The 14,494-nt window shown below is 47.2% G+C and overlaps 2 protein-coding genes across 2 annotated transcripts; both read left to right on the forward strand.

Annotated features, from left to right (window-relative positions):
* On the forward strand, positions 1-1,814 carry EV420DRAFT_869414 (uncharacterized protein; the record flags this gene model as incomplete). Its single annotated transcript, XM_060483801.1, has 1 exon — positions 1-1,814. A coding segment is annotated over one exon (1,496 nt), but the record flags the coding sequence as incomplete, so codon positions are not given.
* EV420DRAFT_1773092 (uncharacterized protein) lies at positions 1,767-3,838 on the forward strand (the record flags this gene model as incomplete). The annotated part of the gene is made up of 2 exons (XM_060481104.1): positions 1,767-2,154; positions 2,206-3,838. The coding sequence occupies exons 1-2, from the start codon at positions 2,132-2,134 to the stop codon at positions 3,836-3,838; spliced, it is 1,656 nt and encodes a 551-aa protein (XP_060321293.1). The 5' UTR covers positions 1,767-2,131.
* Between the last annotated feature and the right edge of the window lie 10,656 nt (positions 3,839-14,494).

A 14,494-nucleotide genomic window follows, 5' to 3' on the forward strand; every position in this document is an offset into this window, starting at 1 on the left:
GGATATTCTCCAATATCGAGGTCCTGCAACAGCAGGTCTCGGTATACGACACCTTACTAGACCGCATCGATGAAATCAAAACCAAGGTGCAAAGCCGTTGCGATGCAGTTCAGAAGTCATTGGCGGCATATACGTCAACGCTAGCACCCATCCGACATCTTCCCAGCGACGTTCTTCGATCTATATTTCGCGAGATACAAATCTCGCAGTGGCAGAACGCTGGCAAAGCAAAGCACAAAGATGAAGTGCTGGATTTTTCACAAGGTCCGTGGGTGCTCAGCCATGTATGCGGTGCTTGGAGGGATATCGTTATATCTTATCACCAACTCTGGTCGCATATTATACTTCACTTTCCGTATCATTCAATAGGCTCGCTCGGCGAGCGTCGGTTCCCGCCTCGTCACGGTTATACGATCGACGCACTAAAAGTCGTGATCCATCATTCGGAACGGTATCCTCTCGAAATAGAGTTTAATGTCGACCCTGGAGGCGATGAAGATATGGCCGTTGAAGCTCTTTCCGTAATTGCCGAGGAGTCATATCGGTGGAGGACCTTGAAGCTCCATACATTCTTGAGATTGTTGGAGCGGTTGAAGGTGGTTCGCGGAAGGATTCCTTGTCTGGAATCCTTTACTTTGAACGCTTCAGATATAACACAAAGCGGAAGAGAGGACCTGTTGGAAAATACTCAACGTATCTTCGCTGAAGCCCCTCGCCTTCAAAAGGTGACTTTACGTGGCCCCTCCGGTGTCGGGGATCTCATGCTTCCTCTTCATATCACTCATCTGGCGACATATGCAAACAATGCTTGTAACCTTGGAGTTTATCGGTCTCTCGTAGAATGCCATCTCATGACACGTCCCAGAGACGATCAGGATATACGATCCCTTCCTCTTAACATTCACCTTCCCAATGTCCGGTGCCTTTTTGTGTCATCGCTGCGAATACTGGCACATCTGTGCCTACCTTCCTTAAATAATCTCACAGTCTATCATATCAGCTCGGGCATTAATGCAAACATCCGCGACGTCCAGATCGTGAACGATTTCATCCGACGTTCTCGATGCTCCCTTTCCAAGTTAGTCTTCCGTTCATCAAACATTGACGATCAGATCTTTATCCGAGAGTTACTCTTATTCATGGACACTTTGGTGTTCTTAGAAATAATGTTCCTTTGGATCGAGGCTACCTTCGATGCCCTTGCTCCCGTTGGATTCCTCCCAAATTTGCAGCATCTACGGTTATTTTGTTACGATATAGCCTCATCCCAAGATTCCCTCGTCGCAATGATCTCTTCGCGTAGCCAAAAATTTCGTTCGGTCAAAATTTACTGTTGCGATCCTGTGGATGCAGAGTGCTTCAATCGACATATATCACCACTGCAAAAAACCGGACAGCACTTTATTGCTACACACAAAGGACAAAACCAGATAACATCTCAAGTGCAGTTTGGAAAATTCAGTCAGTCAGATTTAGATGTTCCAGTTGACCAATGACTTTTTCTCTATAGTACGTCCTCCTTTATGCGGAGATCTCCGATTGCTGAGATAGACCTTCTAGTCAGCTGCGAGCACGGTGGGATTAAGTTGGATATTCTAATGCGCGATTGTACTGCCCGTTTGGAGGCCGCGCGGCTTCAGTACTCAGTGGCCTTTGCAGAACTATAGCCGTTGACATCTACCGGCCCACAGGTCTCTGATGTCCTTTCCTTCCCTCCTAATTCAGATAAAAAGGATATACTTATTTGTGTCGGGAACGTTAAACTTGACAACGGGGAGTTCGCGTCAGAACGCTCTGCTCACAGCTTCATCCCAAATGATGGTTTTCACACCGAATATACAGATGATTTGAAGAACGATAACTCGGACTTGTCCAAACGTCAACAACCTAGCTCTTCATTTTGCTCTCCACTGAAATATCATCTCGCTAATCAGATCTAAAGAACCACGTCCCTTTGTTAGTATACGCCCCCGCTCATTCTTCTCGAGGAAGGACTGCAGCGTCCACTCAGATTCCTCACAGACTTCAGTAGCTAGAGCCAAGAGAAGCATCGATCACAAACTCCGACCGAAGTAGTTCGTGTACGGTCCGGCGACGCCGATGGTTGATCTCCTACCTCGAGTACTAACAGATGCCAGCTTCAAGAATATCCAGGTACGCTCCACTTTCCCCAGTGTTACAGAGAGAACTAAACAAAAGAATTAGAGAAACCATGGATGTGATGCTCCATTTGGATGCAGTTGCACGTTCCATACCGGAGCCTGTCTTCCCGCCTGAGGATCTAAACTCACACGTATCGGGTATTCTTCGTGCTACACGACCTCTCTTGGATACCGACCATGACTGGATATTCCCCAATATCGAGGTCCTCCAACAGCAGATCTCGGTATACGACACGTTGCTAGACCGCATCGATGAAATCAGATCGGGAGTACAAAGCCGTCGCGATGCAGTTAAGAAGTCGTTAGCAGCGTATGCGTCGACGCTAGCGCCCATCCGATGTCTTCCCAGCGACGTTCTTCGATCTGTGTTTCGCGAGATACAGATCTCGCAATGGCGGGACACTAGCCCACTAATACTATTGGGGCCCAAGAAAGTTCGCCGGGTATTAGATTTTTCACAGGGTCCGTGGACACTCAGTCATGTATGCAGTGCTTGGAGGGATATCGTTTTATCCCATCCCCGCCTCTGGTCGCATATTGTACTTCACTTTCGGGGGTCCCTTCGTTTGCCCGAGCGGCGTTCCTCCTCTTGTACGATCGACGCACTAAAAGCCATGATTCATCTTTCTAAACAGCATCCTCTCCACATAGTATTCGAACTCGATCGCGATGGTGATGAGGATTTGGCTGTCCGAGCTCTTTCCGTGATTCTCAAGGAGTCATGCCGGTGGAGGACCTTGCAGCTCCGTACTTTCCCGCATTTTTTGGAGCTATTCAAGGTAGTTCGCGGAAAGATTCCTTTTCTCGAGTGTTGCGCTTTGCATGCTATAGAGATGCCGGGAAGTGGCAGAGCGGCGGACGTGCCTGAAGATACCCAATGTCTCTTCGCTGATTCCCCTCGTCTTCAAAGGGCGATTTTACGCGGCGCCTACCGTCTCGGGGATTTCACATTTCCTCCTCACATCACCCATCTCGCTACATCTGCGAACAATGCTTCTAATCTTGGAATTTATCGGTCTCTCGTAGAATGCCATCTCGACGTAGATCAAAGAGACAATCGGGACATTTCCCTCCCTCTTAAGATTCACCTTCCCAACGTCCAACGCCTTTTTGTGACATCACTACGAATACTGGCGCATCTGTCCCTACCTTCCTTGAATAATCTCACAGTCTATCATACCAACACACACATTGATGCAAACACCCGCGATGTCCAGATCGTGAACGATTTCATCCGACGCTCTCGATGTTCCCTTTCCAAGTTAGTCTTCCGTTCATCAAACATTGACGATCAGATCTTTATCCGAGAGTCACTCTTATTCATGGACACTTTGGTGTTCTTAGAAATAATGTTCCTTTGGATCGGGGCTACCTTCGATGCCCTTACTCCTGTTGGATTCCTCCCAAATTTGCAGCATCTACGGCTATTCTGTTACGATATACCTTCATCCCAAGATACCCTCATCGCAATGATCTCTTCGCATAGCCAAAATCTTCGTTCGGTCAAAATTTACTGTTGCGATCCTGAGGATGCGGATAACATCAGTCGACATATAGCACCACTACAGAAACCTGGACAACACTTTATTATTACACACGGACCACGCGACGAAACTTCTGGATTGCAGTTCGGAAAGTTCACTCATTCCGATTTAGATGCTCCGGTTGACCAGTGACTTTTTATTTACCGTCCTCCCTTATTCAGAGACCTCCAATTGTTGCAATCGACCTCCTAGTTAGCTGCGAGCACGGTGAGATTAAATTGGGTATCTTAACGCCCGATAGCACCGCCCATTTGGAGGCAGCGTGGCTCCAGTACTGAGTGGTCTTTGCAGAACTACAGCCGTTGACATCTACCATCCCACAGATTTCTTGTGTCCTTTGTTCCTCTCTTAATTCAGATAGAAAAAATATACTTATTTGTGTAAGGAACGTTAAACTTGACAACGGGGAGAAAAGAGTGAGATTTGTTCGCATCAGGGCGTTCCTGGCTTTTAAATAGTGAGTCTCATACCGAATGAACAGATAAGTTGAAGAACGATAACTCGTACTTCAGGCCCATATGTCAACAATCCAGCTCTTCGTTTCTCGGTCTCTCTTGAATCACCATCTCCCTAATCAGACCTAAAAAACCCTGCCCCTTTGTCATTTATCCGCCCCCGCTCACTTCCTCGAGGAAGGACCGCAGCACTGTCCACTCAGATTCTTCACGGGCTTCGAGTGTAGCTAGAGAATCAGAATCGGCAATGCCTTCTCAGGATACGCCTACTGATGCATCAAGGGGGGCAGGGGCACGTTTTGGAAGAGGCGGTGGTCCTGAGAACGTGAAGTCAGATTCGCTCCGTTGGACGGTATGTCGGCCTCATTTCTCGGATTTATTACAATTGAGTGTTCCTACAGAGAGCTATGGTTTAAGTGGGCAATGGTATCCGGCATGTGGGAGGCACCAGAGTGGTCTTCAAATGGATACACGGACGCCATACTATGACCGTCGTCTTATAGTTGAGTGTCGTTGGAAGTGTTTTAACGGTCACGTCTACTTGTAGAGTACTCATGCTGAAGAATGGGAAGCCTGCAATGCATAATAGGACATCTAAGTATGATATTGGTTCAATATATATCTATCTGCCGCTCGGGCTGGAAATTCATGGTTTGCTCGATAAGTTAATCTTCCCACAAGATGGAACAATATACCTAAGTCACTGCAGCGTGTCAGATCGAGTTGACTGACCAATTGGATTTTTATCAGGCCGATCTACAGCGCTCAGTTTGAATCTTCAGATAATTTGCGTACACTGTATGTGGTTATATAGAATGTTATTTTACTTGTCTTAGAGTTGGTCCTACGTATTATTGGCTGTCCAATAGATATCGATGTCTGCTTCATCCTCCGTCTTCCTGCTCCTTCGCCATTCCCTCAAAAATCCATAGATAGAGGAGGTACATCCAGGACAGTCTAATCAGTCAAAAAATTTGCCAAACTGCTTTTTTATGATGGCAAGGCTGGCACTAGGTTCGGAGTGTTCACGCGAGTAGTAAGCGGAAACTAGGAGTTGTTACTAGTAGAGTCATCGGGAGCGTCCGCTTCGGGGTCCGAGGCTTTTTATGGATACCTATACAACGAGTCCATTATCCACCATTCACCCCATCGATGTACTATGTGCTCACTGTATTCCGTTCCCGCGTGAAACCCTCGATTCCTATAATAAAAACGTTCTTGAATTTCTCGTTACGGTTGTACTAGGTGCTATATCGTTTGTTCTTATCTGTAACCAAGGGGTTATGAAGTAACCGGTGAGACCCATAGCTATCAAAAAGTGAACAATGTGTAGAACATACCGATAATAGGGTCTGAGTCGCCAAGAACAGGTCGAGTGCAGGGCTTAGATTCAAGTTGGTTCACACCCGTTTTGGCAGCATCGTTATCTAGCTCTGGAGGGTGGTTATTCAACTTTAAGTATTGTTTTACCTTGCTTGTCAAGGTCTCTCTAGGTCTAAAATCTTCGCTTACACAAGCCATGGTCTTCCCGTGATATGACATCATTCTCCACACGTAATCAAAATCCTTGTCGCTGACAATTTCACCCTTTCCATCACGCATCGAATGTCTTTTCACAACGGATATCAAATCGCCAACATATTAAATCCTCTAGATCTACCGGTAATAGAAAGACTGGACATAGCTACTGCCCTCAAAAACCTTAATGATATTTGTGCTTATCTTCCATCTGCATTAGAAAGACAAACTTGGTATATCATCTATATCTTTTGCGCTTTATTGCCACTTCCAACGTTGGCAGATCTACTTGAAAACCTCAAATCTCGATGATGGGGTGGATATAAACAATTTGTATGGAGATGTACCGACCATAATATTAGACACCATGTGTTGAATAGTGGGACTGAGCCATACGTGCGCTTCAACATTGCAACGGATAATGCGACTACCCCGCCATGCCCTGCAGGTATGTCTGCGTATTTCGTCCCTCACACTGTATACATATCCACTGATCACTGGCACTGAGTAGGAAACGACAACCTTAAGAGTACAAAGCCTAAGCGGAAAATTGTGGACGTTGAAAGAGGTGAGGCGAAGAAAGTTCGTGCTTAAATGTAATCAGTTCAGGTAACTAGCAGGATTCTCTTAAAGGCATGTATGTATGATTATGGCGGTGTATGATTATTTTCAAAGTATGCCTCACATAAATTGGATTCTACAAATTTGGGATGGGGATGAACACCGCTTAAGCAAGGTATGATAGTCGTCGACCGACGACCGCTAGTTTATAAAGACAATACCGGGTCGCCTTCCTCAGCGCGTACGAGTGCACGTGATGAAGTATCCTCCTCACAAGTTTCCAGCCAGAATGCTCTGGTCAAGATTCTCTCATTTCACGCTGATACGGACCACCAGACATGCCAGGATAATCTCATACAGGTCTTCAAATGGCCAGTTCAAAATTCTCTTCCTCGGGCGCGAAGAATTTTCGTGCATCATCCTGAGGGAGCTATTCACCGCACAAGGTTTCACCCATGGCCACTTGCCCCGTCTCTGGATCCATTTACCAGCTTCTTAGATGCTTGGACCTCGCTGCGTGTCGCCACGAACTTGTCCTCGTAGGGCCTACGAATATTGTAAATCACGGTATGTCATGTTTGGTACAATAGCCTGTACAGTCGATGTGTCAAAGAAGAAAACTAATCGGCACCTGAAGCTTGACACACCGAGCATTTTTTTTGCTATCCACTCACCAGTTGTCGTCGATGATGTTCTTCATCGCAGCGCCCACCGTCACTGTGGACGCTGTATACTTTTAGTATCTATGTGTAATCAAATCGTTGACTTCACCCTAAAAAACGAAGCTAAAACCACGATGCTCACTAACATAAGGCTTGGGAGAAACGTTACATCCCGGCAATTTGCCAGAGGTGCTTGAATAATCTAGACTCCATTCAACCAAGGATGCGCCAACAACTGTGCAGCAGTTGGACGTTTCCTGGGATCCCAGATCAGACATGCACGCAGGAACCCATCTAAACCATTCAGATCGAGATTTTTAGCTTCTGACACCCCCTTTACGGTTCTTTCAATGCTACACTCGTCCCAGTCTTTGACTTGCACCAGATTCCCTGGGGAAGATCAGACGGCGCGACAAACATGATCAGTATGAAGCGCACCATTCCGATCAAAGTATCTGGATCCATATTGACAATCTACCAAAAAAGTGGACGGTATTTTTCCAATGCGTTCCGTGATCTGTTGAATATGAACAGCATTGTCAAAATTATCCTGCCGGAATAGGTGATAGTCCCCGACTAGTTCGAAGACCTGCATACAGTCATTAAGGAATTCAAGCTTACATATTGTCATGAACTCACCATGCATCCTACGGCCCAGATATCAGATGGCGTCGACCACGAAAAACCCAGAATGGACTCTGGGGGGCAGAACATGGACGGCTGCGAGTCATCCATGTGCTTCGCGTTCGTAAGTTGTGCTATTAGATAGGGCGGTAAGAGGCCAGGAAAAGGGGGGAAAGAGAGACGAAAAAAAACCTTCGCCGTAGTCAATAAGCTTGACATTGAGGTTACTCAAATCTGGTAGCAAGCCTATGTCCGGGAGTGGCTGAGACTTGACAGTGATTATCGGTAGTGAAGTAAGTCCGGGAAGATTGAGAGGCTCATACGTCTCTGCGGGATGTTTTTCAATGTATGTCTATATATCCTTGACGAGCGTTCCGCCGTGGCCGCTAGGCAATACCGACACGATGTCATTGGTTTTAATGTCTGAAAAAGATGTTCATGAGATAGTTCACTGTCCAAACAAGGGTGGAAAACCCCACCGTTATGGACAAAACCACAATCATGGAGAAGCTGGAGCGCTAGAAGTGTCTGCTTTATGATGCGCTTTGTAACTGGAAGGGTGAATACCATCTTTGGCTGTTTCATCCTAAGATCAAGTAGGGACGATCCTAGAACGTCAGTTGCAAAGCACATATGAGAACCCAGTTGACTTTGCGTATTGAAGATTCGGCGGAGATGCAGAAGGTGAGGATATCCGGGGTGATGACGATACTTCTGAATCATTTCTAGGACTGTTGACTCGTGGGAGTACCCAGAAGTGATTTGTTTCGTGTAGTATATAGTAAGTATCTTGACGGCCACGAAAGATGTCCGAGATCTACGTCGCTTCCTATTGATCAGAATTCAGCGACCCAAGAGAGCGAGAATATCCTGGACAACAACGTACTCGCAGAGCCACACGGTTCCAGCTGCAGCGTGACCCAACTACAATGATAGTCAATGAACATGGTAAGAGACTGAAGCACAAGGGGGTTGGGTACCTTGCGAACGACACGGAAGGAAGAAGGCCGTAGGAGTTGACCAAGAGCCACGGGATGATAGCCATACCCAAGCCCTGGATCCACAAAAAGTTCTTCCTCTGGGAATATCGAGCTTAAATCGTCGAATAACATGTTGAGCTGGGTTTGAGCACAGTTTCAAGTAGCAAGTCACCGGGCCGGAACCCGAAAAGTTACTGCGGCGCGTACCCGTGCACGTGATGACGTTTCCTCTTTCCCAGTCAGAATGCTTTGGCCAAGATTCTCTCGTTCCACGCTCATACAGGCCAACAAAAATGCCAGGAGAATCTCATCCACCTCGATTGCAAATGAAAAGTTCAAAATCCTCTTCCTCGGGCGCGAAGAGTTTTCGTGTATCGTCCTGAGGGAGCTATTCGCCGCACAAGGTTTCCCCCATGGCCACTTACCCCGTCTCTGGATCCATTTATCAGCTTCCTAGATGTTTGGACCTCGCTGGATGTCGCCACCAATCCTGATGAACGTGTCGGACGACGGGGCTCGAGACTTTCCGTTTGTGAGTCGCCGGGAGTATGTACGCGGCTGGTGCTGATATGTGGATAGCGCCCCTCAAGATGCTGGGGGAATCTCTGGAGATACCAGTACATCTCATTCCGCGTGAAAAAGTCGAGTTCAGACATTGGACGGTGAGAACGTGAACACATAGAGGATCACTGTGCTAATAAACATAGGGCAGCCACCAGCACCTTTTTCCGAGGGCGCGTTACCCAATCATCTGGTCATTACAGCCTCCTTTGGCCGTATCCTCTCTTCCCGCTTTCTGGATCTATTTGCTCCGACGAGGCGACTGAACGTTCACCCATCCCTTCTCCCAAGATACCGCGGACCGGCGCCTATACAGCACGCGATTTTGAATTGCGACACTGAGACTGGTGTTTCTATCATCAGCATGCTCAAGAGCAAGGAGGGTATAGATGCTGGTGACGTGTGGGGGTCCGATAAGATGGTATGAATACCTTATTTGCAGATTTTTGTTTTTTGACACGTGAACCGTACAGGCTATTGTGCCAAACGCGACGTACCGTGATTTACAAGACTCGCTGGCCCTGCAAGGAGGCAAACTGTTGGTTCAAGTACTACGGGATATGATAACAGGAACCGTTGAGTTTTCTCTCAGCTGGTAGGTTCAGCGTACTAAATGTGGTATCTAGGCAAAAGCATTTCCGCAGCTTGGAGAAGCATCCCATGCACCGCTGATTACGTACGACGACTCTGTTGTTGATTTTACCACCATGTCTGCTGAGTCCATCGTACGAAAGCACCGAGCCATCGGGCATCAGGTATAATCCTTGTCAAGCTCACTGCCACCTCCATCTGATCTTGAGCTTGATAGCGTCCCATCACTGTGTACGCGCTCGACGGATGCACTATCCAACTTGGATCACCGTCGGTGGTGACTGACCCGCCCTCATTCGTGCGGGACGAGCCTGGGGTGTCGGTTCTTTACAAGTCCAAAAGCACGGTACTGGTTCGTTGTGTAGATGGGTCAGTCCTGTCTATCCCGCAGATGAAACCTGAGGCGAGCCATTGGGGAACAGGCAAGGATTGGTGGAATGGGGTCAAAAGCATGAATTTTGTCAAGGACGGCACGTATAGGTTCATAAATAGGCGCTACGTGGAGTAGGCGCACTCACTAATTTCATCTGGATATCTAACATTTGGAAATGTCAGCTCTTAGCCTAGTGCTGTTCTTGAACAAAGATTCGGCTGTGTGGTGAAACGTCTCAATCTTCCCCTGTCTTCCTTGGACCACTACGAGCACTGTCAGTTTCTTCTCCTGGCATGGCGGTGTTCATGATGTTATAGCAGTAATATGCGCAAGACTTCAATGAAGTACGCATGCCCTTGGTGATTACAGCACATGGTCTCAATACCCTTCGCATGAGACAGAATGCGGAAGTTCAATCTCGCCTGTACTGAACCTGCGTTCACGTACACGACGCTCTGGTTTGGCTCTTCTATTACTGGCATCAAGTCTTCAAACTACAAGTCCAGGGCTTTGCCTTGCGAAAAATTCAGTCACATTCCGTACAGCAACCCATAGCACCGACGACTAGTAAAATCCACTTCCTTCATAGAGATGTCTGACTCAGTCTGGGGATCCGCTCAAATCTCGAGTTGTCAACTTCCCACTATGTCTGACACCTAGATACAGAGGCTATGGAAGAACGGGAAAGTAGACGGAACGATCAGCGAAAGTGTGGTAATGCGGAGCAAGTCATAGCAAGCAAGCAGACAAGCGGACTGACGTGACGGCTGTTCTGGAGGCAGTTCGGACACGTTCTGCACTGCAATCTGGAGATGTCTGACTCTGAGGTCCTACTTTTAACTCACATTTTAATCTGCAATTCACATACTTGCCATTCTCCCATGTCCAGAATCCAGATATACCTGAAGCCACGACCAGTCTCCTCTATCTATGGACACGCAAATTATCTACCGCTTCAATGGAATCCCGACTTCAAATACGGACCGTTTTTCTGGCTACGAGACGATCCCCTCCGACGCTACAGAGAAGTACACCATCCATTCTCCTGACCTATCTGCTGGAATCGCAGCCTTCCACGGTGAACTTATCCCTAGCCTCCAAGCTGAAGTCCCTGAAATAACCCGCTCTTCATGGTGCAGCCTTGTTAAGCTCGAGAGGACGAAAATGGAACCAGCGTCTCGTTTCTTGCACGAGAGCGAAAGTCATGTCAATCGACTCTACCAAGGTGACCACACACTGCGTGCGACGGCGGATGATCGTTACTCGTGGGATAAACTGTTCTTTTCGATCTTGGCTAGGGGTGAAGTCGAGTTGCGGGACGACGTGGACGTCGATACTGAACTAGGGATATTTGTCTGGGCCTACATGCATTATATGATATACTATTTTAGCCGTAAGTGACCGTGACGGTAATGATTTTTTTGTTCTCTTTGTTTGATTTTGGACCATTGTAGTTCCCTGGCTCAAACTTCAGAGAGAACTGCGTCATCGTAAGGTCACGTATGTCCATAACTCCTTTTTTCTTATGTTCTGCTTTCCAGCTGAAAGACCGGTATCACTTGACACTTTAAGGGCGGATGCTCTCATCGTACCATCGAGATTCAACCGCAACGGTAATTCGAACAACCAACCTCCCAACACCAAATTTTCCGGCAATGACCCCAGTGGTTTGATGCGTAGCAGCGACAAAGGCACTGGGACGTCCTCTTTTCTCCTTCGTGTATGTCGCGAGTCCTCATGCTTACTTTATTCTTACCTCTCTCCAATTTAAGCGAAGAAAAAACCGCGCAATAGAATATGATAACGCTGATCTACCTTAACTTATCGGGAAGACTATTAGTAGACTCTGGGTTCCGTGTTTTATTAAACTATTTTTACGTGCGCAGCTAATTATTCTGATTCCGCTGCGTCGGGGTTCTCAGCTTTTGAATTATCCATAGGAAGGCAGTGTAGCGTAAAAACCCTATACTGGAACAACAATTACAAAATTGCAGCAACTGTGGATCCCTGAGTAAAGGAGGACGTACCGCAAAAAAAAAAAAAACAAGTCACTGGTCAACCGCAACACCCAAATCGGACCGATTGAATTTTCCGAACGGGGACCTTGAATTTTTGTTGTCTTTTACTTTGAGGACAGCAATAAAGTGTTGTCCCGGTTTCTGCAGCGGTGCGATCTGTCGATTGATGCTCTCCACGTCCTCAGGCTCGGAACAGTATATTTCGACCAAACGAAGATTATGGCTATGTGACGAGATCATGGTGACAATGAAATGAGATGAGACTTTGAAATTAAATAGCCGTAGGTGCTGCAAATTTGGGAGGAATCCGACGGAAGCAAGAGCATCGAGGGTACCCTGAATACCCCAACCGGTCCCAATTTCTAAAAAGACCAGAGTGTCCATGAATAAGAGTGAGTCTCGGATGAAGATATCATGGTCTGTGTTCGAAGAAAGGAAGGTTAATTTGGAAAAGAGCACTGGGAACGTCGGATGAAATCGTTCGCGATCTGAACATTGCGGGAGTTGTCACCGAATTCGTCGCAGCGGTAAATTATGAGATCATTTAAGGAAGGTAGGCACAGATGTGCCAGTATTCGCAGCGATGACACAAAAAGGCGCCGAACTTTGGGAAGGTGAATGTTAAGAGGAAGGGATCGGATATCCTGATCGTCTCCTGGACGTATCTTGAGATGGCATTCTACGAGAGACTGATAAACTCCAAGGTTACAAGCATTGTTTGCATATGCCGCCAGATGAGTGATATGAAGGGGAAGCCTGAGATTCCCTACACCGTAGCCTACGTAGGGTCCACGTAAAGTCACCTTTTGAAGGCGAGGGGCATCAGAGAAGATACGTTGAGTATCTTCTAGCAGGTCCTCTTCTTTGTGTCGTATTATACTTGAAGCGTTCAAAGTAAAAGATTCCAGACAAGGAATTTTCCCGCAAACCATCTCCAATAGTCTCAACAAATTCGGGGAAGCACCTAGCCGCAAGGTCTTCCACCGATATGACTCCTTAAGAATCATGGGAAAAACTTGAATGGCGATATCCTTATCGCCATCAGGATCTAGGTCGAGTACTATGTCGAGAGGACACTGTTCCGAAAGATGAATCATGGCTTTTAGTGCGTCAGTCGTATAACGAGGGGAGGGACGGCCCCCGGGCACAGTGCCTGTCAGATGAAGAGACCGAAAGTGAAGTACAATATGCGACCAGAGGCAGGGATGGGATGAAACGATATCCCTCCAAGAACCGCATACATGGCTGAGCGTCTACGGACCCTGTGAAAATTCTAATACCGGGCCCAGGTCTTTCTCCGGATCGCGCCACCAGTGTTTTCGTGTGTCAGTGTTCCGCCACTGCGAGATCTGTATCTCGCGAAACACGGATCGAAGAACATCACTGGGAAGACGTCGGATGGGTACTAGCGTTGAGGTGTATGCCGCCAATGACTTCTGAACTGCATCACGACGGCTTTGCACCTTTGCTTTGATTTCATCGATGCGGTCTAGCAACGTGTCATATACTAAGACTTGTTGTTGGAGGACCTCGATATTGGGGAATATCCAGTCATGGTCGGTATCAAGGAAAGATCGTGTAGCACGAAGAAGCCCAGAGACGCGAGAATTTAGAACCTCGGGTGGGAATAAAGGCAATGGTATGGAATGTGCCACTCCATCCAAGTGGAACATCACATCTGTCGCGTCTATGGTGTCTCTAATTCATATGTATCAGTCCTCTGCAAAATCTCGCAAAGTAGAACTTACTTGGACATTCTTGAACCTGACATCTCGAGGTAGAAGATCAAAGGAAGCTCTGTCCACCGGCATCGCCGGACCGTAAACGAACCAAAAGTTCAGTCGGAGTTTGTGATCGTTAAATGTTTCCGTTCGAGCTACCTGCTGCACAGTTGATTCGGGTCGAACATAGAGTAAATCCGGAAACAAGTACGTATATTATTCCATCTTGCGGGAAGATCAACTTATCGAACCAACAAGACCGTGAAAACATTTCCATCAAGATGGTACGTGGACAAGGGACCTACAGTGGCTCGGCTCAAGCAATAGCGGTCCATCTCCGGCGTGAGCCTCTTGACAAAAATTTCCCGCTGTCGAAAGGACTGCCCCGCAAGGAAGAGTACTACTAGTAGTATAAGCTGGGATGCATTCGTGCCTCGATTTGAAGATCACTCTGGTGCCTCCTTCATACCAGACACCATTGCCCACTCAAACCCTACTATGCCGGAACACCCAATTGCTACAAATTCGAGAAAATGGGGTCCACAGACCATCCAACAGAGCGAATTTGACTTCACGTTCTCAGGACCGCGTCTTCCAAAGCGATACATCGACAGGCGCGTTCTCAGAAGGCATAGCCGATTCTGATTCTCTACTAGATATATTCCAAGCCTGTGAATAATCTGAGTGGACGCTGCAGTCCTTCCTCGAGGAAAGTGAGCGGGAG

This window comes from Desarmillaria tabescens (assembly GCF_030435595.1).
Source record: "Desarmillaria tabescens strain CCBAS 213 chromosome Unknown EV420scaffold_437, whole genome shotgun sequence".
Classification (NCBI taxonomy): Eukaryota; Fungi; Basidiomycota; class Agaricomycetes; order Agaricales; family Physalacriaceae; genus Desarmillaria; species Desarmillaria tabescens.